Source organism: Rhipicephalus sanguineus, chromosome 7, assembly GCF_013339695.2.
Source record: "Rhipicephalus sanguineus isolate Rsan-2018 chromosome 7, BIME_Rsan_1.4, whole genome shotgun sequence".
NCBI classification, from domain to species: Eukaryota; Metazoa; Arthropoda; class Arachnida; order Ixodida; family Ixodidae; genus Rhipicephalus; species Rhipicephalus sanguineus.
The window spans coordinates 128,221,471-128,244,974 of record NC_051182.1 but is presented as its reverse complement, the minus strand read 5'-3'; the positions used below and the strand labels follow the sequence as shown (position 1 = coordinate 128,244,974).

General features: G+C 49.7%; 2 protein-coding genes across 6 annotated transcripts in view; one reads left to right on the top strand and one right to left on the bottom strand.

Moving 5' to 3' along the window:
* Window positions 1-314: 314 nt before the first annotated feature.
* Window positions 315-2,447, bottom strand: LOC119399007 (ice-structuring glycoprotein-like). Its single transcript, XM_037665821.1, has one exon. It carries the CDS (start codon window positions 2,445-2,447, stop codon window positions 315-317), a length of 2,133 nt encoding a protein of 710 aa, XP_037521749.1.
* A 2,681-nt stretch (window positions 2,448-5,128) lies between these two features.
* The window catches only part of LOC119399885 (meteorin-like protein), a 109,453-nt gene continuing 91,077 nt past the window's right edge, over window positions 5,129-23,504 (top strand). For 2 of the 5 annotated variants that reach the window (XM_049417881.1, XM_049417880.1), the window contains exons 1-2: window positions 5,129-5,597; window positions 22,934-23,201. In XM_049417881.1, the coding sequence (XP_049273838.1) occupies window positions 5,449-5,597; window positions 22,934-23,201 (417 nt within the window). In that variant the 5' untranslated portion in view covers window positions 5,129-5,448. The remainder of the gene's footprint in view (window positions 5,598-22,933; window positions 23,202-23,504) is intronic. The other 3 variants (XM_049417879.1, XM_049417878.1, XM_037666762.2) reach the window with 3 other exon arrangements.

Here is a 23,504-nt window from a genome sequence, read left to right as displayed (position 1 = left end):
CGGGAAGTCGAAGGGACGAGCGTTCCCACGGACGGAGGACCACGGGACCGCCTAGGAAAAGGAAAAAGGCACCTAATTTCTGCAGCCCAATAGGGAGCACGGCGCAGTGCCTTAGGGGGGTAGGGGGAAGTGAGAGAAAAAGAAGAGAAGAAGGAGAAAAGAGGAAAGGGGTCAAAGCGCAGCAGGCGCGGGCGCGGCAAAGTTGGTATGGAGCTGAGGCTGCAGCGGTTGAATTCCGCAGCCGAGGTTGTGGTCAGCCGTGGCCGACGATGTCGGGATTCCTTGGGAGGATGTGCCGACGAGTAGGGGCGAGTCTACTCGCTCCTGGGGGCACCTGGCTGCGCGCCGATCGCCTGGAGGCAGGTGGCTCGCAGCGGATGTTCCTCAGGCAGGTACTGGATCACTGCCTGCAGAGTTGCCATCAGGTTCGCGATGAGTGCGTCCCTGGGATCCTCTGCAGGCGTGATAGGAGAGGCAGCAGGCAGGTGGTCCACCGCGGCGGAAGTCACTGCTGGTTGCGGGGGTTGGCGCGGCGCTGTAGTAGTGCGCTGCTGGCCGAGGTCCTTGGATGGGTTACGAGGAGGGCAGCGTTTCAAGGCGGCAGCGTAGGAGCGCACCTCGCGGGACTCCTCGCGAACCGCCGCCCTGACTGCCCGTCTCGACAGCGGCGTGGTAGAAGTGGCCAGCAGGGTGGCCACACGACGTTCCTCCTGCCAGCGGGGGCAGGAGGGGGTGTCAGCTGCATGGGCTCCGCCGCAGTTGATGCAGTGGGGCTTGCAGCTCTCGGCAGGCGGGTGTTTACGGCCGCACCGTATGCAGTCGCCAGCACGCTGGCAAGCGGCAGCGACGTGGCCGAAGCGGCCGCACTGTCGGCACTGCATAGGGCGCGGCTTCACGTGACGAACACGTAGCTGCAGCCCGTAGATGGAGATCTGCGCTGGGGGAACAGCGCTCGCGAAGCGCAGCTTCACTGAACGGCCCTCCCTGGTCGCAGCAGTCACTGGAGCGGACGAGGCGATGGCCCCGATCAGCTCCGAGTCAGCAAGGTCACCGTCCACACCGTACACGAAGCCGAGGCACGATCGACGGTCGGCAGGCTCCCTGGCGGTGACGGGGATGTCGTGGAGCTCCGAGATGGACAGGAGCCCGGCCAGACACTCGGGCGTGGTCGCGTCGGCGGCCACAACGTTGCGCAGGTGGTTAACGCGCACCGCCGCAACTCCGGGCCGCCCGGCGAGACCCGCTGCGAGCGTCAGGCGTGGCGTTCCCCGAAAGGTACCGCCGGGAGTGGAGGGCCGAAAGAGTACGGTCCCCACGACTGCCGCGTCGATGTTGATGGCCGCGGTCTCCATGGCCCTTGCTCTCCGACCAGCCGCCTTGGAGACGACGGTGACGAAGTCGTCCGCGGCTGGCGGGGGGCTTGGGCACGGGCGCGGCACGGCGACCATGGTGTTGAGTTGCCTCGGAGCTGTCCGGGGCTCAGCAGCAGAATACACGAGCTCGTGCGGCCACCGCCGTCGCTTGGGGCGTGCCTTCCGCTTGTTTACCTTCCTCGTTCCTGCGGGAGCCGCAGGGGGCGCTGCCACAATGTCGGCGGAGGCCGCCTGCGCGAGGAGGACTGCCGGAGTTGCTGTCGGGCTCGCCGCGTCGTCCCGCATGGGGGGGGAGGGAGCACGTGCTGCAGCAGCTGTTGTTGTGATTGCCGCTGTTGCGTGTCGGCTCGCTTGCTTCCGCGGGCCCTCCGCTGCCTCTTCCTCGCGTCCCCGCTTACGCGAGGTCGCCGTGGTGTCCATGACTTCGTCAACTGACGTCTCGGCATGTGAAATAGACGAGGTGTCGTCTATGTTGATTGGCATGGTGGTTGCTAGTTCGGGAAGGTCAGCGGTAACTGGTGCTGCTTCCTTGGCCTTGTTAAGCAGCCAATCTCCAATGGCTGTCACCGCCTGCTGCTCCAATTGGTTCGGGCTCGCAGTCGGTGCCTGTGCCGAGATCGTACTTGTGATTGCGTGTGCCGCATGGGCTGCAGCACGCTGTGTGGCACGCTTTTTGGATAGCCAGGCTATGAAGTCCCGGTAGTCTTCCTCGTCCTGTTGGGCTGCGGCTTCTTCTTCCCATGGACTGTTCCGAGGCCGAAAGGCCCCGCATGCCACACGAGTGCCCGAGCGCGAGCGCAGCTGAGGCTTCGCGGCATCGCGAGGGGCGGCGGGTGCGGTAGCAGCAGCAGCAGCAGGTGCCGAGGTGTTGCAGGCGGGCTTAGGGGGTGCCGCAGTGGTGGCGGGAGGCTCCGAAGTGGCCTGGGAGCGTGGGAGCGCTTCCTTGGCCTTCTCCAGAGGCCGGTCCTCGATGGCAGGAACGTTCTGGCGTTCGGAAATCTCCTTCTGTTGTTGGAGGGATCTCTGGTCCTTGCCGGTCTTCTTCATGTGCTTGCCAGTGGCCTTCCGGGGCATGGTCCCGCTCGTCCACTCAGGAAACGTGAGGCCAAGCGGCCGGGCGGCCGCTGTGGGAAGCGTAGAGATCGCGTAGAGATCGCCGAGCACGAAGCAGACAACCTCTCACTTCGGCGGTCCAGACGGAACTCCTCCGCCTGGAGGGCGACGCTACGATTGTCTTGCACCTGGTTTGCCCTCTGGAATGTTAGCCCGATCGTGGGAGCACATACGCATATTTTACCTAAACAGCCCTGCCTAAAGCAAACTGGAAAGACTAAAGTATTTTGTTAAAAAAGAAGAGAGACAGAGAAGGGTGCTGTTTGTGGAATCGATTAGGAAAAGTTAGCAACCGATATCACACGTTAAATCATGAAAAAAATGTTTAGTTTGTTTTTCTTTCTTTAGTTTTCTAAAATAACGTGGGTATACTAATAATCGAATTATTGTATCTTTTATTTCTTGGCGAGTTTATGTGTGTATAAGTATAAGAAATTAAAATATGTGGTATTACGCGCGTAAGTTACATGAAAAATTGCGTGCGGTATTACAATTTGTAAAACAACAATGATAATATATCAGCGGAATTTCCGTCGGCACTTGTCAAACGCCAGGGCATTTGGCGTATGGCGCCTGATGCATTTGTAATCACTTATTTATTGATCGCCGACATCGTCATGAAAACAGTATACAACCGAAGGGGGACGAGGTTGCAATTTGTAAAACAACAATAATATCGGTATATATGTAATAAATGGGACTCTAGGACGCGGGTTCGATTCCCTGCCACGGCGGCTGCATTTCGATGCGTGTATGAAATGCAAGAGCACCCGTGTATCACTGGCGTAGCCAAGGGGAGGGGGGGGGGTTCTTACTCCCGCAGAAAATTTACGATTTTGCATGTATATATACAGGCACACATACAAACGCACGCACGAACGTACAGTGTCGTCCATATCTAATGTGAAAAACTCAGTATAGTATCCAATACCTCATAGAAGCACATCCTTAATACATAATTCGGAAAAAAATATTATTGTGCTTATGGGGAGCATGATTAGACGTCATATAACAGGCATTTCCCTCGTGAAGTAGAATAAACGTTCGAGTTCTACCATCTTAAATGCTAATGAGCTGTTCACCTTGTATGGGGTCGACCCTGTACATATACAAAGTATGGTTAACCCTCCCTCCCTCCGAGAACAATTTCTGGCTGTGCCCCTGCTGTCGTGTCATTGTTTTATGTGCATGTGTGTGTACATGCAGGTTTCTGAAGATAATGGCGGCCGAGTACCCCTGATGTACTGCATTCCAAGAACTGTTTACTTCACCCCTTTACCGTTGGAAAGCCGTGGACCAAAGGCAGGCCGTTGTGAGCAGCACGTCGTTGCTTCATTTTAATCTTCGCGTCCATCGCGAAGCCTGTTGTTTGTCGGACTCGTCCAGTGAGGATAGGGGTTGCGCAGAAACTTTGTTCCCCGCTAAGGGAGGAACCTGCGCACGCCTTTGCTAATAATGTCCAATTTCTTTGGGACTTCGGTTCCCACAATATGATTGCCTTTCCTATCTTTAGGCTGGCTTTTAACATGTGTTCTCATGTCAGAAGCCTCCTCGAGGCGTTCTTTCTTTGCCTTGCCTGTATGCGTTGTACCAATCTACTGTCCACATGTTTGAGCTCAAGCGCTTGGCCATGGCCCCGGATTATCTTCAAAGAATCCAAGTGGCTACTTCCAGTTCTAGAAGCGACCTTTGTCAGATGGGAGGTGTACATTCCTACCAAGTACAACAGGCGATAACCGCAAAGCAAATAGACCACAGCTCTCAGGAGCAGCATGCCTGCTCTTTTCGATGGTAAGCATACGTGATATCTTATCCAGACTGTCCTGAGGAAGATTTGTACTGTGGCATATTGTTTGAACGCGTCGTGTGCTCTGTAGTTCTCCCACGATTTGGCAACGCGTGAGTCGCTGATGACAATAATGAGTCATCACCTCCACATCTTGCTGGCTTGTTCTGTAGAACTGGCTCCTACCCACTCTGTGTTCGCGTTTAAGAGTCCTTTACTTCATTGTCCCGGCTCTGACGCATTTACAAGCTTTCATAAAAGGCAGTTTTCTTGCAATGCAATGTGACGCAGTCTGTCTTCGTTGATAATGTTGCTACTATCTTCACGCGAAGGCAACGCACGACAAACGTCTCCGTCACGCACTGCGGTACTGTCAGATATCAACACGATGGCAAATCGATGTTATCTGGGGTCTTATAGAACAAGGGACGATGTGCGCGGGCCAAATGTAGAGAATTATTGCGTACGGTAAGCGTAGAGCTTGCGCAAGTTTGGTGTACCGGGGACAATGTTTGAAAAACGCGCGGCGTATGCTCTTCATACGACTGTCTTGGAGGCCATAGTTTGTCACAAACTACCTGTTATAGTACTGACTAGATGGCGCCACCATCAAACGTCTCAATTCGGTTTGCTTTGTTGCATGCGCGCTAATCCCCCGAAGCATTTCTTTATCCCCCCGCATCTCCCTGTCTCTTCCCCACTCTCCCTCGAAAAGTCGCCCCCGCACCGACCAATGAGCGAGGAGGATAGACTCACTTCTCAAACCGGGCCGTCAAGCTCCGCCCCCAAACGAGCGGGCGAAACAACAACCCGGACGTGTTTGACGGTGGTGCCGGCCCGATCCCCACCGACCGAGCAACCACCGACCGCTCTTCTCCTCAGAACAGCCTCCGCGCTGCTGGTTTGCGGTGCAGTGGGACGTTGGTTCGTAGTCGCGTTGGTGGTTTTCGTGTTGCGCGCTGGTGTTGGTGCTCGCTCCCTTGTCATCGGCCGGGTTTGTTGTGCGTCGTCTGCTATCGTGGAAAGTGGTTTGTGCTGACGTTGTCGTCTGCTCGCGGGAGACAGAAGGCGTCGGATATCGCGCACTGACATCCCGACGTTGTTGCTTCGCGAGACATGGCACGGCGGCGGCGGCCTGATACATCAACGACGGCTCTGTGCTGACACGACGCCGACATGGAGTGTAATAGTCCCGGGAGGCCGCCACTGATGTCGGGGTGGCGGCCCTGGACCCCAAACTCGTCGGTGCTGTGTGCCGTCTTCCTTCTGCTCGCTGTTGGACAGTGTGTCGTCTGCAACGACTCTGGCTGCGACTGGGATGGCAGGTACGTGTGTCATCGTGCGTCGTCTGTTGCTAGCTCTTCTTGTACGACTTAAGCTGTGCAATTAAGGTACATAATTATTAATTAAGTTGTGCGAACCATGATGTAGCGCTGAATAACAGCAGTCGGAGTTGGAACGATACCAGTGTACTCCGTCCGCGCTAGTGATTTTTTGACAAGGAGCGTGTCTAAACCTAGGAGTACGAGCGAACTCAACTAGTCTGTACATCATTATGTTACAGCGCGACAAGATGGAACAACTATAACATTGAAATAACAGAATATCGTCCCTTACACTGTCTGCGCAAACGCACTTTAGGAGACAAAAGTCCTTATCTTGTGGGAAGTTCTTTCTCACAACGAATCAGATAGCGATAATTCGTGAATCTCCAACCTACCCACCAGTTTTGAGCGCCATTGCAAGATTATTTCGGTGCACTGCATTTGTCATGTTACCCTATGTGATGCGCGATTTGAGAGAGGGGTATCGAGTTCGAACCAAACCGTGTCTTGCCACTTAGGATGACGTCATACTGGAGTACAGCCTTGCTTGATCTAGGAACTACTGAGAGAGCCTCAATACTGTGGTTACAGCGCTAAGTTTTCGTCACTGCACGGCTTTACGCGAGAGACGTCCAATCAGATCGTCGAAACAAGAAGACGCCGCAGAACTCTTCCGACTATTCGTTAGTGATTGCATGACGTCATTATCAAACGACGCTGGTGGCGTACCGTGTCCATCGATTACGAAATCATGCTTACATGCGCTTGTCGGCGAAAACATTGTAATGCATTCGTTAAGAATATTCGTAAGTCAGCGAAATATTCTCAAAGGCTTACGTATACGAAACCCAGATGCGATAGAAAAGCTGAGGAATTTGCCAAGCTGTTGTCCCAATAACGTTCCACAATAAATACAATAACGGCACACAAGGCTTGGTCCGAATGCAAATGTTCACCCGTGCTAACGTATCGTTGTTAGCCAAGGGTTTGTGAACTAGCTGGGTCACTTGATCAAAATAAAACGTCTCTCTATCCACTTCTTGGCTCCAGAGCGCAAAACACTGCAGTGGAACGTCGTTCTCTCTGTAGCGAAGCGCGCCTGTAGACAAACCGGTTATTACGAACACCCATCCGTCCTTGGTTGGCACCAGTAACGTCGGAGCGGCCACCGGTTATTTGCATTCACGCGATCGAATCGAGTAACACCAAACACGGTTTCACTATTTTTTTTTCTCTGTCAAATGTTTCTGCATTCGTGGTAAATGGAAAGATTCTTTGAAAAATAGCGCTCGGCGCACACAAGAACGTAAAATCTGTTTGGCATGGTTCTGCACGCTAAGCTGTTTGGGCACTGAATACGTATTCCTAAAAACTCCCGGATGAGTGTACACCTTTCCACAGAAGGCTCCCTGAGTACAGTGAACTAGAACTGTACCCTGGGTACCGCCATAATCCCCTCTGGGCTGTTGTAAATATAGACGTCACCCCCCCCCCCAAAAAAAAAAAAAAAAAAAACACTGCCGTCGCAGTGACGTTAGCCTTTGTACTCCCATGCCACAGTCCAGAAAGGACGCAACATTAATGAGGACTAACAGACAATCAGGCCAAGGAAAGTATAGGGTTTGTTATTTGTAGTAATTGTTTTATAAGTGAGAGTAAATTAAAGCGGACGAAAAAATTCAACGTCCAGTCCATGTGAAAAGACGCAAGGCTTGCGGAACCAACTTCGCCTGCGACGCAGCTGCTTGTTGAGCGTTCCCGGTCCATGGTGCCGTTGAAACATGAAGTTTACTTTGAACCTCGCTTCCATTCTCCAAGCATTGTTCCACGCTCTGTCTAAACGTACACTTAAAACCGCTATCAATTACTGACGGTTACTTGTCAAACCTGAAGTTTCCTCGAAACCTGTCAAAAAAAAAAAAAAAAAAACAGGCAGTGGTGTCTTGGAAGTGAAAAAAAAAAAAACTACCAAGACAGAAAGCAACTCGAGCAAGATTGAACAGGCTGCTCGAACGCAGAGACGAGCGACTGCACCTTTTGTTTGCAGCGGTGCTCAGTCAAGCATCGCACTACGCTGTCGTATTCTTTTGGTGTAAATAACCAGCCGTGCGTACACACTGTGCACCTTTGTAACGAATACTCGTCACAGCGAACTTTTCTTCTTCCTATAGGGGGTATGCACTGTATCTTGATCCGCGAGGTGGCGATAGCATCGCCGGGCAGCGACGCCATTTTGGCGGTCCGGCCGTTCGTGAGCGCACTAGCAGGTAGCAGTACCGGGCTACGTTCTGTATGCGTTCTGCTTAGCCCACGCACAGCAGTGTCTCGTGCGCGGTGCGTATTTATAACGTGAAAATCTTTGAACGAATTTATTTGCGTGTGCGGAGAGACGGTACGTGGCGTGGTTGCACGTCAGCCAGCTGCGACAATGGTGAACTGCGCCGTGTTTGGTTGTAACAACCACACGAAAAAGAAGCCTGTGGATCAGAATGCTGCCTCGGTTGGTTTCTTTTTCATACCAAAGGCCAGCTTTGCAGGTGCAGTGAGCAGCTTGTACCTCACCGTCTTCTTTGATGAGAAGCCACGGCGTAAGGGGCTTTTCATTAAATGACTGTGAATGACGAACCTGGGAGTACAAACAGACAACCTCAGTGATGTGACCTAAACATTTGAAATAAATTAGAAAGCTATCGTAGCTGCAAAGTTGGAACACTAAGAAATTTCTGAATAAAGCAACGTCAACGCTGATTTGCAAGACGTAAGTGATCGGCGCATCACGGATTCTTAAATTCTGGCGATCGCGTTTAACGCGGAATGGAGTTAGATCATACTTAATCCTTCAGGAAGCTGCGCGTCGCCCTAGCCAGAACTGTCGCTTAACGCTTGCGATAACTCAGCTACACATGAGCAAGGCAATCAGCGGTTGTTGAAATGCGAAAACCATTTAGAAACAGCCACTGGCAAGTGCTGTAATCCCTTCCTGCCCTGACGTCCCGCTAACGTGTTTACGGGTTTCACACGGCGCTAGCACGACAGAAAAAACGCGATTAGAAGTAAACGAGGAAGTCGGCTTACTTCTCTGACAACAGCGATTGTGCTGTACGGCAGAACGTTGACGCCTGCACTAAAAAGCTGCGATAAATCGGCTACACATTAGAACCGCACGCAGCGGTTGTTGGGAAGCAAAAACCATTTGAAAACAGCCACTGCAGCAATTGCTGTGATCTCTTTCCTGCCATTACATCCCGTTACTGGGTTTACAGTATCGGCAGAGCGCTCGCACGACACAATAAACGCGATTACAAGTGGACGAGGGAAGTCTGTTTACCTTTCCAACTACAACTATCGTGCTGTCTGGGAGAACCTTGACGCCCGGCTGCTGCACCCATCCGCTCGTGAGATAGTTGTGACCGTGCATGGATTTATAAGCTTTCAGTTGCGTCGACCCGCGGCAACAGCGCAACATTGGGTTGAAGTTCAGCGTCTTCGAGTTCGAGTGGGTCTACGCCGCCGCACAGACGACCTTTCTCCAGGTAGCGCAATAGCGCAGGTTTATCTAACCCACGTGCGTATGCGCTTAAATCCATTGCAGTCTACAGGTGCACCAAGAAAAGCGATAAAACAGATAGTTCCACAGTGCCACCGTGAGCGCATCGAACCACCGAGACCGCCAAAATGTCGGCATCCTGGAACGACGCTAGCGCTCCTCGCGGATGACGTCAGGTGCATACCCCCTATAGTGTAGTTTCACTTTGAAAAGGGAACCCGGTAGTTCGTAAAGAGCGACACGGGCCGAAATAGATAATAATATTTTATTTTATTTATTTATTTATTTTTTTATTTTTACATACTGCAGCCTCAATGAGGCTATTGCAGGAGTGGGAAAAGAAAATAAAACAATAACAGCAAATCAACATTCATGAACATGCTTCCAGAAATTCTTTGATTGGTAAGCAACGCACACTTCCGGGCAACAAATTCCAGGCTTCTATAGTTGCAGGAAAAAAGCTATATTTGAACATGTCAGTGCGGGTGAAAAAAGTTGTAATGTTAAGGGCGTGGTCGCTCCGCGTAGACAAAGGTCTGGAGAACTTAATATAACTGTCTAGAGTGTCGAGGCGGGGAGAATTGATTACATTGTAAAGAAATTTCAGGCATTCAACGTGGCGACGCTTCGCAAGTGTAGTCAGACCTAGCTGAGGAAGAAAATTTGACGGAGAAAAATCTGGGGTTTAACATCCCAAAACCACGATATGATTCTGAGAGACGCCGTAGGGGAGGGCTCCGGAAATTTCGACCACCTTGGGTTCTTTAACGGGCACCTAAATCTAAGTACACGGGCCTCAAACACTTTCGCCTCCATCGAAAATGCAGCCGCCGCGGCCGGGATTCGATCCCGCGATCTTCGGATCAGCAGTCGAGCGCCATAACCACTAGACCACACGGTGGCGGGGCACGGGCCGAAATAGAGGATGCAGGGATGTGGCTGTTGTCATTAACAATGAACAACACTGTACCGACGGTGAGCTTGTGTCGGCGATCACTTCCTTATGACCACTTCCTCTTCCGGGCACCAGTTATGTTTGCTTTAGTGTCTTGACGCCGCAATGTCTGCTTTTACATTGCGTTGAGACCGTCTTTCGGGTACGAACCTTCGTAGCGCTTGAGCGTGTGCGCACAAAATGGTCCCATACCGCAGCGCCCCCTACAGTTGCAGGGTTGCACTATAGTTTTGAGTATCCAGCAGAATCCTTTGGGAAATATTAAAGGGGCGTTAAAGCGAAACAATAAGTTAGTTTAGACTGATAAAATATACTGCGTAAACTCTAGTGTAATTAATTTCTCCGCCATATCTTTAATGATAGCTGAGGAAATCAATGGCAAAGTCTCACGTTTAAATTTCCCGCCGAGATATCCATTGGTGACGTCACGGATTTCAGAGTGTTTCGTGAAACTTTGTATGTTATATCACTGGCTCCCTCAGAAGACAGTGTACTTCATTTTTACTGATTAGGAACTACGTAGGCCCTAGTAGACCCCTTCAACATCTATGATGTCACGACTGGTTCGAGAACTTCAGGGTGGCGGCGCCACCTCCCTGACACAAGTTTATTTACACAGTCTATAGACTGTCAAAAATGAGTTTAGATATGTCTATAGATGGTCTAAATTTATTTTTATAAGGGCTGCATATTCTTTTTGCGCGTTTTCTCGCTTACCAAACGTCTTCTTGCAGCAAGCATGGTGTTTTTGATATTGTGAAAGAGTAATTTACTAATACGAAAAAAAAAATTTTTTTTTGTTTTGCTTTGACCCTTTGAAAGACCCTGGTTTTAGTTTATTTATCCACATCACAGGCACACCGGGGTACGTGCGAAAGTGGCTTGATGTGACGGGATAAAAGCTGCATTTCGCAGCTTGACTGGCCCTGCCACCCCGAAAAAAAGAAAGACTAAACGTGCGTGCATGCTTTATACATGAAAGGGCTGTTTCTTACTGCGCCATAAGCACTCCAACCTTTTCTCAATAGAAGGACACTCTTAATGGGCAAGCGCGCAACTACGAAGTCATTAGCATATCGCAGCGCGGCGCCTTATCACGAGCAGGCCAATGCAAACGGATGTGGCCGGCATATAGTATACAAGGGGGGCGATTTAATGCACGTGTCCCGCCATCCACCGCGCCGTACCGGCGGCAGTGTAAGCAAGACGAGTTAATTATACTGCCGCGGTGGGCACGAAGGCTATCTTATACTTTCATATTGTATCTTTTCTTTCCTCTCTTTTCAAATGCGGCCGTAGCAGCAACGTCCTATATAAATGAACGCGCCGCCCGGCCGTGCGCGGCGTTTCAGATGTGAATCGCGATAGCTGTCCGGATTCCTAATTGAAAACTGGCTTCTTAATCTCGCCCACTTGCATATTCGACGGGCGTGAAGCAGAAGTGGCATACTGTTTTCCAGACGACATTTCGGGCTGACTATAGCAGAAGTACAACAGAAGTGGCGCACTACTTTCCATGTACGACTGTAGGACTGAATAGCAGAAGTAAAGCAGAAGATATATGGCTTTCCAGACGACATTTAGGGCGGAGTAGCGAAAATACAGAAGTGGCAGATATACCGTCGGTCATGAAACAGACGTAAAGCAGAAGTATTATATACTGCTTTCCAGACGATATTTAGGGCTATCGTAAGTGACGTAACCTTATATGGCTGAATAAGTGAAGGAAGGAGGTTAACGAAAAAAGGCTTCCGATTGGCTACCCTGCACTGAGGGATTGGGGAAGGAGAATAGAAAAGAGAGAGGTGTGGAGCGGAAGTGGCACATACATATCGGGAATGAAACAGGAGTAAAGCAGAAGTGCCATAGTGCTTACCAGACGACATTTTTAGGGCTTACTGTAGCAGAAGTGGCGTTTTGTTTTTCATGTCACCATGACTGGTTTTTCATGGCTGAATAACAGAAGTATGCAGCAAAAGTGGCCTGCTGCTTTTCAAACGACTTTAGGACTGAATAGATGGCTTGCATTGACGTCCCTGAAACCGCCGTATTGGGGCATCAGCATGGCGTGACGTGATGTTTGCGATGTCACATTAAACGTTATCAAAACATCACATGCACGTTCTTTAGTTATTCACGCACAGGTGGGTTCCTGCCAGGTCGTTATCACATTGAAGCAGGTTAACCTCAACTTGTTTGTCATCAAAGCCGCCATCGTGGAGCGCCAGCACGTTCAGAAGCTGCGTCTATGACGTCACGTGCAAGCTATCGTACAGCAGAAGTGGTGTCATACGTCGGTCATGAAACAAAAAGTAAAGCAGAAGTGTCATATTGTTCTCCATACGAATTTTATAGCACTGACTGTACGGTCTGTCGTAATGGTGCACCGGTTTTTCCGTAAACCATCGCGCTATCTCTTTTGTTTTCTTTTCCCTTGAAACTGGGAGTACGTTGTCTAACGGAGAGTGTGTAGTTAACGTATAAACCGGCGTAATCGAATGTACATAACCTGCCGCATCGTTATAACCGCTTATCTTTTCGAATTGAGTCGAACCTGCCCTGCAGATGTGGTTGCGTAATACGACACCGCCCACCTCACAGGCCCGCGGCCATTGCATGCGAGTCATAAAAAATGTATTGCGTAAGGCCGGGCTTGATTTTACAATGTGGCCTGGTTAGTGGGTGATTTCTAATACGTAAATTTATCGTCATCTTCTGTTCAACTGTCATATACCTTATCTGCCTGCATTTCTGTAAGCTCCATTGACACGAGGTGGCGAGATTGTCGATAGCAAAAGACACGCTCTCTTACATGACGATCCGTATGGTATGAAGCTAATTGGTTTTAGTGCTTCGGAATGTAAACTACTCCTCGGGCACTTCGATGATCCGGCCTTATGTTGCGTAATGTCGAAAACTTCATGTTTGAAGTTACAGGAAATTGAAAGAAACTTGCACCAACTTGTCGAAAAGGTTGTAATTATAATATTCTGGCTCTAGGTTTCAGCAGAACGACATTCTGTCCTCCAGTTCGTTACTTTGTTTAGACAATCTTTTCTTTTTTTGCCAGGAGTATGAGACATTACATATGATACCAGCGCCCTCAGTGCAAGCATTCAGTATTTTAAAATAACGGACATGTGTCTTTGACGGCTTATATACGTATTCTAAAACTTCCTATTAGCATGAAAAGACAGACGAAAAATACTAAATTGAAGTATCATTAAAATGGAGGAATTAGTGCGTTAAATGTAGAGTTTACCACTTTTGTGTATATGTAAGCGGTGTCCAACCTTGTGTCCCAGCCGGTTTTCTCTGAACAGACGTAAATCTCGAAGGCTATGCTTTCGGGAGTTGTAAATACGTCGTGTCAGCCATGTTTTAAATCTGTTACGAGATAGTTTCGGAGTTTCCAGACGACGCGGCCCCAGAAGCAGACCACGAACTCGTAACGGGAGCAGCAGACGACGTCAAAATTTCTGTGGTGCATATTATTGGAAGCCGTTCTACAGGTGACTTAGCATATTAGTGTGCAGGACGAAGCGTTCGCACGTGGTTTTTGTAGTGCACACACTGCAATGCACATCATGTTATACGTGCCCACTTACGCGACAGTTCCGGAGATTCCAGACGTCGAAATCATAAAAGAAGGACACGGGACAGATGGAGATTATAGCAGGCGACACTTGTTTATAACTGCAGCAGATGACATCATAAATGATGCGGTGCGTTTTCTTGGAAACCGTTTTTCTGGCGCTGAATTAGCTCGCTTTTTGAAGCCAATAATAAAATGCGTACATTAATGTGCTGGACGCAGCGTCTGCTCGTGGTTTGTGTAATGTACACACTGCAGTGCACAGCAGGTGACGCGTGCTCGTTTTCGAGACAGTTCGGGGTTTCCAGAAGGCGTTATCATAAAAAAACATCACCCGTGGCAGACGGAGATTACAGCAGACGACACTCGTTTATAATTGCAGCAGACGACGCCGAAATTGCCACGACGCGTTTAATGGAAGCCGTTAGAATTTGGCGCATTCCTGCGCTTAATTGCTTTGCCTGTCTTTCACGTGTTCACGTTCGACGAGCAAAATACCAAACGAGAATGCAGTAGAATAACAAATGAGGCGCTAAGTAACGAGTCGAGCCGTGGACCTTGACAGAACGACGCCGACGCCGTCTGTTTTAGGTGGGAGAAACAGCTCAGGGGATTGTGAGATAAGAGGACTTGACTTTCACGGCCACCCACCTGTCTGTCCATGGTCGCACAGTAGTCCTTTTAGATGGAGTGGTGATCGCCTTATCTGATGTCTACAAAGATTAAACAGGTGCATGTATGAAACATCTTCATATCGATTTCAAGTGCCCGGTAGCTTTTAACCGTGAAATAAATGACTGTATATTGATACGGAACAGTAGAAGCATGACTGCATCTGAAGAGGGCAGTTGCGGCGCCAGGAGGGGGCACCATGTGGGAGGGGGGGGGGCAGTCGCCCCACCCCCCACCTCCCGAGGTAACTCACTTGTAGATAGAGGTCTTCTCCCCCATCCAGTAAACAAAAACCCAGGCGCCGTCCCTAGTAGAGGGGTAGGAGACGATATATGGTTCCGATTGCTTGACAGTCGCCATCTTTGCTACATTTGGTCAACGCGAAAATATGTTGTAAATAGATTTCTGCATGCCTAACATACACGTAGGACTAATTATACCCGTCACCATTCGACATGAGAAAGTAATATCCAAGTATCAGAACATGGCGTCATAGTACTACTGCGACGAGCATTAAATGGGCATTGACAACAATTTTCGAAGCTGAGGTTACTCTGCCATACAAATCCCCTTAATACAGAGACGGCTTTGAGCAAGTGTCAAGCCCAGTAAATGCAGACAAGATATTTTATTTTGACATTGAAACCGATTTTCGCACGGCGCACCTACTGACATCGACACTGTCGTGACGTCAGGCTACATCATCGATTCTGGTGACTTCACGCGCGAGTGTGGCTATAGTTGTGATGACGTCAGGCCCTAAAACACAAAATGGCCGCTTGCGCGTTACCAGCGGAGCCACGGAGCGGAGCGGCCGTGGAAATGTCACGAAGTCTTGCACGAGCACGTGACGAGAAGCTCATGCAGCGTGGCGACGTCATGGTACACTAGGAACCGAAAGCATGTTTTAAAAACATGTTGTAATTATTTTTTCGGTGCGCACTCACGCTTAAAACAGTACACTTTCTAGGCCCCTGAGGGCTTGACCTTTCATTTGACGCTAAAGAACAGCTGAAAATTTTCGTGTCAGTACCCCTGTAAATAACCATAATCCGGAGAACCCCCTCTGTGTCGTGCATCGCAAATACATCTTGGTTTTGGCACGTGGAACCCGTTATTAATTTAATACTGCTGTTATCTTTCAGTTGCGGTCGATGCCGTATACGGTATACGGACGTCGGAGTCATGGCAAGCGCGCGTGCCCCAGGGCAAAGAAAGCGTGACGGAATGCGCGCGCCTGTGGGTTGTGTAATGCTTGACTTGCCGCGAGGGGGGACACACACCTGTGTAGTATCCAGGCGCTAAGCCTGTAGCAGAGTTGCCAACGACCGCGTAAAAAGAGATGTACAAGGTTGTCGCGACCTGTCCACCCCGCGTCTTTGTTTTCTTCCTCTTCTTTTCTTCTTGCGGGTGTCCTTGTGATTCGCCGATATCTGTTCGTTTCTTTTTGCGTCGTGTTTATTTATTTACAGATGCACTGTCGCCGGTCCACAATAAGACCAAACAGCTTGGAATGAAACACAGAGCAATATACGTAGATCAGTACTACAACGGGGACTACTTAATTGTGTATGTACAGGGTTGAACACATCAAAGGTGAACACCTCATTTGTGTTCAAGCCTATATAACTGGAACTTTTATGCTACTTCACGAGGGAAATGTCCGTTATATGACATCTAATCATGGTGTCCGTAAGCACAGCATATAATTTTCCGAATTACTTGCTAAGCATCAGCTTCTACGACGTATTGAATAGTGATGACGTGTTCACTTATGCGGACGACCCTGAACATCTGTAAGCATTTTTTCCATTTTTATTACCGCTCGGTTTCTTTTTAATTCAAGTGCAGAAATCGATACAACGGAAGCGCAAGGTAAACACTTTCTAAAATTAAACACCATAATAAACAATCAAGAAAGTAAAACAATTCGACAACCTTGAAGCCACGTTAACACGTACAAACTTTTACTGTTTCACTGAGCAATCTCTTTGAAACACCTTACCTATGCCACTGTTGTGTGCTTTAATGCTGTGGAATATTTCGCTACCAAAGTTCGAGCCATTAATTTCTGTTCGAGATCTAGTACTCAGCCAGAAACTGCTTTTGGAGCTCCACTTTACTCCCAAGAGTAGGCGTCAAGTTCATAATACGCGAATTTCATTGAAACCCTTCTTTTGCGTCACATTTGACGTAGCAGCGAGCGTATGAAAGCGCGAAGGGTTTCTCTGACAAACCGGCACATTGTAGCATCGTTATTATATTCATCTTTTCTGTATATTTTCTTCCTTTTCTTGTATTTCGCGTTGTTGCTAGACGCCTTTGACAAGTATAATCGTCTGGGCGGCCCACCCAAGTCGACGTCTGCTAGCAAGCCCAGACCGCCGTTGGCGCCACTGTCGCTATTGCGCGCGACCTTGTTTCGTCTGCTAGAGGCGATGAAAAGAAAAGAAAGACAGAAGGAGACTTGCGCTGGCAGTTTATATACGCCTGCATAATATGGTTACTAAAGTTGCCGGCATTTCCTGTCGCGCCCGCTCGCCTTCCTCCCTTTCTCTTTGGCACATCATATTGCGCAGCAAAGCAATCGCATCTCACCCTCCGCAGCAGTGTCGTCTGCTCGCGCGCGTCTGGTTGCATGACACATTCGCGCGCGCCTGTTGTGGTGCGCACGTTGCAGACGACACGCGAAGTGACACGAGAGAGAGAGAGAGAGAGAGAGAGAGAGAGAGAGAGAGAAAGGACGAAACAATTGGTAACAGGACGCGCTCGTGAAACTGCAAACACGCGCATGGCAGCAGCTTCCTCGCCTCTATAAGCAGCGACATCCCGTTTGCCTAATAACATGGCGGCCAACGGTCTCCAATTCCACACGGTCGCGCTATCAAGAGCAGATGACACAATACAGTTTGGGAAGCGAGGTTGCGGACGTACTACGCGTATTCTAAGGGCTCCAGTAGCAGACGACACGCTTTTGCGAAGCAAGCTTGAAGACGTACTAGGTGTATTCTAAAGGCTGCAGTAGCAGACCACACGGCAGTTCCTCAAGTAGGTTGCAGACGATACTGCGTATATTCTAAGGGATAGCAGACGACACGCTACAGTTCCTCAAGTGAGGTTGCAGACGAATAGCAGACGACGCGTTACAGTCCATGGAGCAACGACATCTACTTGCACCAAGGAAAAGAAATAACCCCGGCGAAGTTGCAGGGCAATGTGTTACAGTACAGTGAAACTACAAACAAGCGTGCGCACGGCACCTTCATCACTTTTATAAGTATACCAACTTCCCGTTTGCCTAATAACATGGCGGCCCTCAGTCTCTGATGCAGACGTATACAAACTACATCTATCAAAAGCATACGACGCGCATACGTAATAGGGATATATAGTAGCATACGACGCCCGGTCTGCAATGATACATATGAAGTTACAGAGCTCTGGCATTGCAGTGCTTAGATGAACAATGATGGTTGCACCGCACTTGCTCACTTTGAGCAGGGACGTTCATTATGTAAACGACCCCGTCCCTGTGTTCTATTCTGGACGATGACTTCGCCGAGCTGCAATGACTGCGCGGTTGCCTTGTATATAGACACAAGAAGGAGGGCTCATTCGTCCGGCAATCGGTTGCGGCGTGCACTCATCCGTATAGAGTCCGTCCCTGTTATCATTTCAGTGCGCATTTATAATCGCCTCCGAGATCGCCCCGCGCATGCTATTCACGAACATCAAAAACACGCCCCTGGCTCCCCGCTGTACGTGTCCTTGCTTTTCTGTACCAGACGACGCGGCTTGTGTGTCGCCTGCTCTGTAGGAAAGCAGACGACCTTTGCAGTTGCGTGAGGCCATTCACTTATCTCTCTATCGAGTCCACTATAAACAACATGGAGAGGAACCGTAGAGCGAGCGACATGCTTAAACTTGTCACGGTGAAATAGTTCCCTCTTTTCTTCCCGCCATGGCCGAGTGAAGACTAGAGGGGGGTGGGGGAGTTTTGAAAAGTGAAAATATGTGTACACAAAACGAAAACAGGTGCGCGCCACGTCATGCGTTGAGCGATTTGTTCTCTTTCGCGTGCGTGACCGCGGTAATTGCAGCGCACGCCACTAGACGTCGCTCCGCAGAACGGTCCGAGTTCTCGCGTCAGCTAAGCCTACTCCAGGTGCAAGCTCATCAAGAATTCGTACAGCTCAGAATAATAACAGTACTCTTCGAGAGCGGACGCTGCGTTGGAAGAAAAATGAAATCTTTGCCGGCAATTTTATTTTCTTCAGCCTTGAAAATTTGAGTTTTCGCTCGGTTGGTTTTTGCGACCCACGGTGGAAAACAGATGTTCGCCGACGTAATCCGACTTCAAATCGTCTTAGTGACTTGAATCAAGATTGACCGAATTCTGCAGTGACCTTTGAATGCAGTTACGGATCACGAAAGCATATTTGCGGGCAATGATTAGGCACAACAGACGGTAAAAACGGCGCTCTGCTTGTATTATGTTCCTGTACCTCCGTACGTTGTTCAGAATTTAAGACGATAATCAGCTCATTACATCTGTTCATGACCGACGAGGCTTTGTATTATAACGTGCAGCAGAACTGAGCCTTCGAAGCGAGGGGAATCCCCTGCTGTGGGCACCGTATATCCGCCGTATTAGCACATTGCGTTCACAGGTGGTCCCCGGCTTCCACGGCAGGGAGTGGCCGAGCCACTACGGACAAGGAACGAACGCTCTTCAAACTTGCAATTACACAGCATCCAAACATTTGGCGTGCCCGCTCATACATGGTAATGGCCGACGAACGCAGTTCACGGATTTGCGGACGCTGGAGAACGCACATCTGCAAGCCTTGGGTCTCAGGACGCCTCCATATTGTTACACCGCCGAGCGACAACAAGCTTTCGCCATTTGATGCAAGTGCGGTTGCGAAGGAACTTGAGATGTTCAGTGCTGCATGTTTTACGACAACCATAGAGTTTGATACAATATTTACATGAGGGAACTCCGGCGTTGCGACCGTTCAGCCACCATGGGAATGATGCGTAGTACATGGATTTGCCTGGTCTTGGCGCTTGTGACTTCGAACGCCCTTGTGGCTTTGTTTATTGTTGTTTCTTGGCTTTAGTTTTGACTAAAACAACGGCTCGTTGTGAACCTATTGAGCTTATTTGGATTGATGATCCTAAGAGGGTCAAGGTGGTGAAGTGGAACAGCTGAACTTTTGCTACCTTCGTCTTGCGTCGAAACGGTAGCCGAAAGAACGAAGCTTAGGCAAATCCATGTACTACCCATCATTCCCGTGCAGGCTGAAGCATCATGCCTTGCAGCTATACCGTATATACACTAGTGCCAGATTTCCCTCTATAGTTTATTATTATGAAACTCTGTGACGACAATGAGCAAATGGGTACACAAATACAGCCCATGGAAGGAAAAGAACAGTATTTTTTTTAAGTTTAGTCTGCTAGTTTACGGATTTAGCCTTCCGAATCCCGGAACAGACGACATAAATTGCGAAAGCAAACGTATTATAAGAGGCGCTGACGCCTTGCCGTCGGTATTGCCCGATGTTTTCCGCGGCCTCTTGAGCCGCACAGCTGCGCCTAATCTGTCTCGATAGCACTTCTCAAGGCAGATAGGGCACCGCTGATAGCGTGCTTCCGGTCGTAACAGTGCAGGAGAAAGTGTCTGTGCGCTGAATATATGGTGGGCGTCGTGTAGTGTACGGGTCCCTGCTTCGCTCTAGCAATGGGACGAAAGATTTTGACCTTTTACAGAGCAAACATTGTTTGGGAGGCCTCCCTCTGTCAAAGAATATCAAGTAAATTTCGTTAATTGTATTTTTCGGAACTTGTCCTAAATAGAGCTCACTAGCGCACGTATAAATTTCGACAGCGATTAGACGGCACCCCACAACAAACTGCTGTTGCCGGCAGAAGCGCCCACGTCACAAAACCTGATAATATGGAGTCCGCAAAAGCCAGTTTATAAAGTCGTTGGTATGGAAACTCAATAATCGCGTTCCTGTTACTTCTGCATTCTTTAATCTGGACGATAGGCGCCATATTTGTCAAGCGCCTCCAACCCTACTTTTACGATATCGTCTGCTCGCCGCTAGAAAGGTCGTTGACAGACGATCGCTAAGAGAGTGGCTCTCACGTTTTATTTTCCTCTCTCTATTAATCACGTGCGCTATGCCCTCGTCTGTTTTCGAGCCAGCAGCAGGGAATCGGGTTTCCAAACCAAACCCCCTGCGGCGTCTGCGCTGACACTAATAGACGGCAGGTGCACGTCCTGACGTCACCTTAGTGCGCCACTTTCTCTTTCGGCGCACGTATTTTAATCCGAAACGTCGACGAAGGCAGCGCGAGGAAGGCTTGAGAGACGGCAGGCACTGAACCGTCGTGACGGGGCGGCTCTGCGCGACACGCGACCGACGTGTTGCCTGCGATGACGCCATTTTGTTTTGCTTTCTTTCTTTGTGGAGACAAGAGCAGACGCCACTGGCCGACAAAGGAGCAGACGACCACTTACGTATACACAGTTCATCCTCCCCCCTCCCCTCCCCACAATTCGCGGAGACACGACCGCCATTAAAAGGGCTGACACGACCGGTCAAAAGAACGTATCAAGAGCAGCGACAAACAAACAGCGCATTTTTCACCCGCCGGAACCGGTCCCCAGTGAAAATAGCGGCCGTCGCAACAGCGTCCATGTTGCTTTTCTTTCTCGTTCTTAGCTCGCTAGCGGACGACACCGGGGCGACAAGCAGACGAGAGTGTAGCAGACGACGGCGGCAGTTTACTTTTCGCAACGGGCCAATCAGGCGCCGCGCGTGGCAGACGCGCGTCGCCGCCGCCATCTTTGATGCCTCGACGACGGCAATTAGGCGTAGCTGGCAGTCCTGCATGCCGGATAAAGAAGGAGGAGGCGATTGAGTGCGTGTGCGCGAGAGAATGCCATGCATAGGCGCAATAAAACCCGTTCCGGGTGTATTCCTCCGTACACAAGGAGCTTCTATGCGACTCTTCGTGGCTTTTCTGTGTGTTTTGTGTGGCGACGCTTGTCGCGCAAGCGTTCAATTAGCGTTCGCGCCAGCGTCGCGCACGCGCTCGTATTTTTTCAATTGCTTCCGGTAGCGCTCAGTGTGTTTGTTCTTGGCTTGATCAGGGGTCGGGTGCGTCTTGCGATGGGCCGTTGCGAATTCGCGGCCTTGGCGTTAGATTGGCTCACTTTATATTGGCCGTGTGTGCGCGTTCGTCGTGCAAGAGTTTGGCACGAGCGCCGAAATAACGAGGCAGGTCTCGAGGCAAGGTCGCGTTTCTTTCTTTTCCGACGCCTAAATAACGGGTTGTTGAACGTTTCACGCTTAATCCCCCCCCCCCCCTTCTTTCGTTCAATTTTCTTTTCCACCACATCTCGGTTCTAATTACTGAAGCGTGCGGGTGCCGGCATCATAACGCGTTGGCGAGCTTCGCGCGTCCTGAAGGCGCCTTCTAAAAACTGCCTTCTTGGAAAGTGAGATCACGGCGTGGAACGTAGTACTTGTCCCTTTCCCCTTATCGGCTCATTGTGAGTGCGAGTTTGGGAAAACGCTTACAACTACCATCCCACGCGCGTAAAGTCGCGTGTGAATGCACTTACGTTTAGTAACAGCGGAGTGGTCAATTATTTCGGAAGGGACAACAACATAAGCATAAGTGAGAAGAGGCGCTTGCTAAAGAGAAATAGGGCATTTCAACACTCTTACGCCATGTGTTGTTTCGAGGCAGGTAATTCCACAAGGCATAGAAATCGATGGCTTTGGCATAAAGTGCGTTCGAAAGAGCTTTATAATTTCGTTTACACCAGCGCGAAAGTGTTTCCCATGGTGTCGGTGTTACTGACAAGTACGATTTTGATCGTGACGACAATCGCAGGAGTTCTGAAGAAAGGAATAAAGAGACATAGAAAAATAAGAAAGTTTAAATATGTGCAATTCAGTCGTTAGTAGTGTTTTGCTGTACGAGACTGCGCAATGGATGGGTTTTAATAATCTGCGAGGTTAATAAATTTATTGATATTGATAAAGCTGTGCCTCTTAAAAGCAGGACTGTAGGAAACGCTGAAACTGCGTAGCTGGCCGCACATCCAATTGCTCATAACCCTCACTGAGATAGATAGATAGATAGATAGATAGATAGATAGATAGATAGATAGATAGATAGATAGATAGATAGATAGATAGATAGATAGATAGATAGATAGATAGATAGATAGATAGATAGATAGATAGATAGATAGATAGATAGATAGATAGATAGATAGATAGATTCGCTCGCTCGCTCGCTCGCTCACTCACTCACTCACTCACTCACTCACTCACTCACTCACTCACTCACTCTTCAATGGATACTAGAAAGGTTAGCCTTGCCGAACGCCCAGCAGGGCTATGATTTAGGAAAATTATATACACAGTTCAGGTTTAGTGTTTCGTGAAGCCGTGTGATAGACACCTACACTTTAGACAAGTGCTCCACTGCTGCGAAGACTGACCGTCTTCTTCATTACTTCCTTCTTTCTTTTCCAGCGGTCTTAGGTCCTCGGACGCCTCGTCGGCGAGGTCGTCGTCACAACGCTGGCTCAAGTCCCGGTCTGTGGTGCCCGTGTACCTGCGCTGCGACCAGGGTCGCGTCACCTGGAAGTACCCGCGAGGAGCCCTGCGCGTCCTGCTCCGCCTCGGCGGAACCGGAAACGGGGGCGCGAAGGACTTCCGGGCGTGCGTCAAGATCGACGCCAATTCGACTGGCGCCGCGGTCCACCTGGAGGGCCACCGCAAGCTCATCCCTATACATAAGGTGAGCGCCGTTTGTCTACGCTGCAGCGGATACGATTACTTTAGTAAGCGACAGTCGCGGGGAACATCCCACGTCTGACAACTGTACAAATTGAGTAGTTCGTTACGTGCGAGGACACGAGCTCTAGCGTGTCGAGTTCACAAGTCGAGCTGGTGTAACCCGACTCGGACTCGACCGCATTTACGCATACTTTTATTCCTCAAGTATGTCGGGCTCACAAGGTATAAGAACCCTTGTGCTACGTCGGAGCGGACAACATTGTTCCAACTCGACGTGGAGATGGGCGTTCCCCGCCCCGAATTA

What these genes read in the sequence shown, in the direction of transcription:
- LOC119399007 (XM_037665821.1), bottom strand. Translation starts at nt 2,447, where the DNA reads ATGCCCCGGAAGGCCACTGGCAAGCACATGAAGAAGACCGGCAAGGAC.